This window comes from Atta cephalotes, assembly GCF_000143395.1.
Source record: "Atta cephalotes unplaced genomic scaffold scaffold00002, whole genome shotgun sequence".
In the NCBI taxonomy this organism is placed as follows: Eukaryota; Metazoa; Arthropoda; class Insecta; order Hymenoptera; family Formicidae; genus Atta; species Atta cephalotes.
The window spans coordinates 11,089,440-11,091,643 of record NW_012130066.1 but is presented as its reverse complement, the minus strand read 5'-3'; the positions used below and the strand labels follow the sequence as shown (position 1 = coordinate 11,091,643).

Genomic DNA, 2,204 nt, shown 5'->3' with positions numbered 1-2,204 from the left:
TAATTTTTTAGTATTACATTTTCTTATTTTTACAAACATGAAAAAATACGGTATAAAAAATTTTTGAAAAAATTCTGAAAAAATTCTTAGAATTTTACAAAAAGAAAATAAACAATTTTTTTGTCTCTTACAGTTTTTCTATAAAATTGATAGTATTTGACTAAAAAATTATTGAAGACCAATTTTCGGCAATTTTTAGTAATTTTAGTAATATCTTGTTAATTATTGCGAAAATTACAAAATGGTAGAGGACTTTTCGACTTAATTTAATTCTGCTTTACCTGCTCATGAAATATTTGGCGATTATTTTAGGACACCCTGTATATATTATTCATAAATATATTATTTAAAATATATTTTGAATATCAAATTTACAAATAAATATATGCGATTTATATGTATAAATTTATTAATATCAATTTTGAATTTAATATTTGTTCTTCTTCTGATGGCTTCTATGATGATCATCGATTTATGACTTCTGATGACTTCGATGATGATCATCGGTTTATACCTATGATGATATCGGTTTATAATTAATTCCTAAATTCATCATCATTGGCTGCGTTCAGTAGAAAAAGCAGCTTTGCAACTGTTGTAAAATTTTTGAATATAATTGATACATTTAGATTTAAGAACTTAAGGATAAGATCAATCATATTAAAGAATTTTACAACAGTTACAAAGCTTTTTCTGCTGAACGCGGCTATTGTCATCAAACGATAATAAGTGATGTAATATGCCGTACCTGTCGTAGACTTGTTTGTCTTGCCAAAAACAAATTTTATTCGTAATCATAAAAATCATAACGTTTTATGTGTTTATATACATATTTTATAATTGTTTTTAAAATATTTTTAGTACTGAGTTTAATGATGACTTTTCTGAAAAATTATAAAAGTTTAAACCAAAATCAATCCCGATAATAAATATAATATATAAATTTTCGCAATTAAAAATTTTAATTTGTCTATAAGCAAGTCACACAATAATTGTCGAATTTAGCTAATTTTCAAAACATGTACACATTAACGACCTTGAGAAAGATTTCCACCAATAAATGTCCATTCGAATAAAAAAAAGAACTATTTTGATTCAATAAAAATAAACTACAAAAGAAGCTTATCTGTTAAATATTATATATAAATAATAATATTTTCAATTGCATTAAATTAAAATTGTCTTTATTCTTACCGTACTATTCCTGTCATTAACGAACTATGATTAGCGTAAGCTCCTCCTCCGTAATAGTATGGCACATCGTTATAGTACGGCATTTTCTTTTATATCTTCTTCTTTGTTTACACTAAATAATAATAGTCACAACGATAATATGGGAAAACAATGATAAACAAGTTCGCGAGACACAATCGACGTATCGGTCAAGAGGATAATTGAACAACTGCGTTGTTCTGCTTTTAGAGACAGTGGACCGGTCACGTAACGCGGTAGCTCTGATTCTCAGGTGTGCGAAAAGCGAAGCTGTTCTTACGGTTCAGAGAGCCAAGACCAACTGAGTTTAAGCGGTATAATAATAGAATTCTAGTATATGAGGCTTCCAAGCGCTAATTATACTACTCGACTCTAATAACCTATTCGTTCGGCTGACTATTATGACTGTAGTTTTAACAATAAAAGGAATGCGGAGCAATAATCTTATCTGCATTTCCCACAATATTGTACTCAATACTTATTCATGTTAACCAGAATTCAAAGAATCTTTCGTTTCTGTGCATACATATTTGTCCCTTCTATTAAGACTTTACAGAAAAATTGCAAAAGACAAAAATTATTTATTTTCTTTCCATAGAACTCTAAAAATGTTTTCAGAATTTTTTATCAACTTTTTAATAATGCATTTTCTTATTTTTATCAATATCAGAAAATACGGTATAAAAAATTCTGAAAAAATTCTCAAAACTTTATGAGAAAAAAAAATCATTTTTATCTCTTACTGTTTTTCTGTAAAATTAATATTTGAGTAAAAAATTATTGAAGACCAATATTTAGCGATTTTTAGTAATTAATATCTTGTTAATTATTGCGAATATTGCAAAATGGTACAGGACTTTTCGACTCAGTTTAATCCGTTCTATCTATTCAAGATGGGTGGTGATGTAATTTAAACTCTGTGTGTGTGTGTGTGTGTGTGTGTGTGTGTGTGTGTTGTGTGTGTGTGTGTGTGTGTGTGTGTGTGTGTGTGT

At 27.7% G+C, this 2,204-nt stretch overlaps 1 protein-coding gene across 1 annotated transcript in view; it reads right to left on the bottom strand.

Moving 5' to 3' along the window:
* Positions 1 to 1,277, bottom strand: part of LOC105623865 — a 72,488-nt gene extending 71,211 nt beyond the window's left edge. The window contains 1 exon segment of the mRNA XM_012205239.1: positions 1,195 to 1,277. Within this exon segment, the coding sequence (XP_012060629.1) occupies positions 1,195 to 1,277 (83 nt within the window).
* Positions 1,278 to 2,204: the final 927 nt, after the last annotated feature.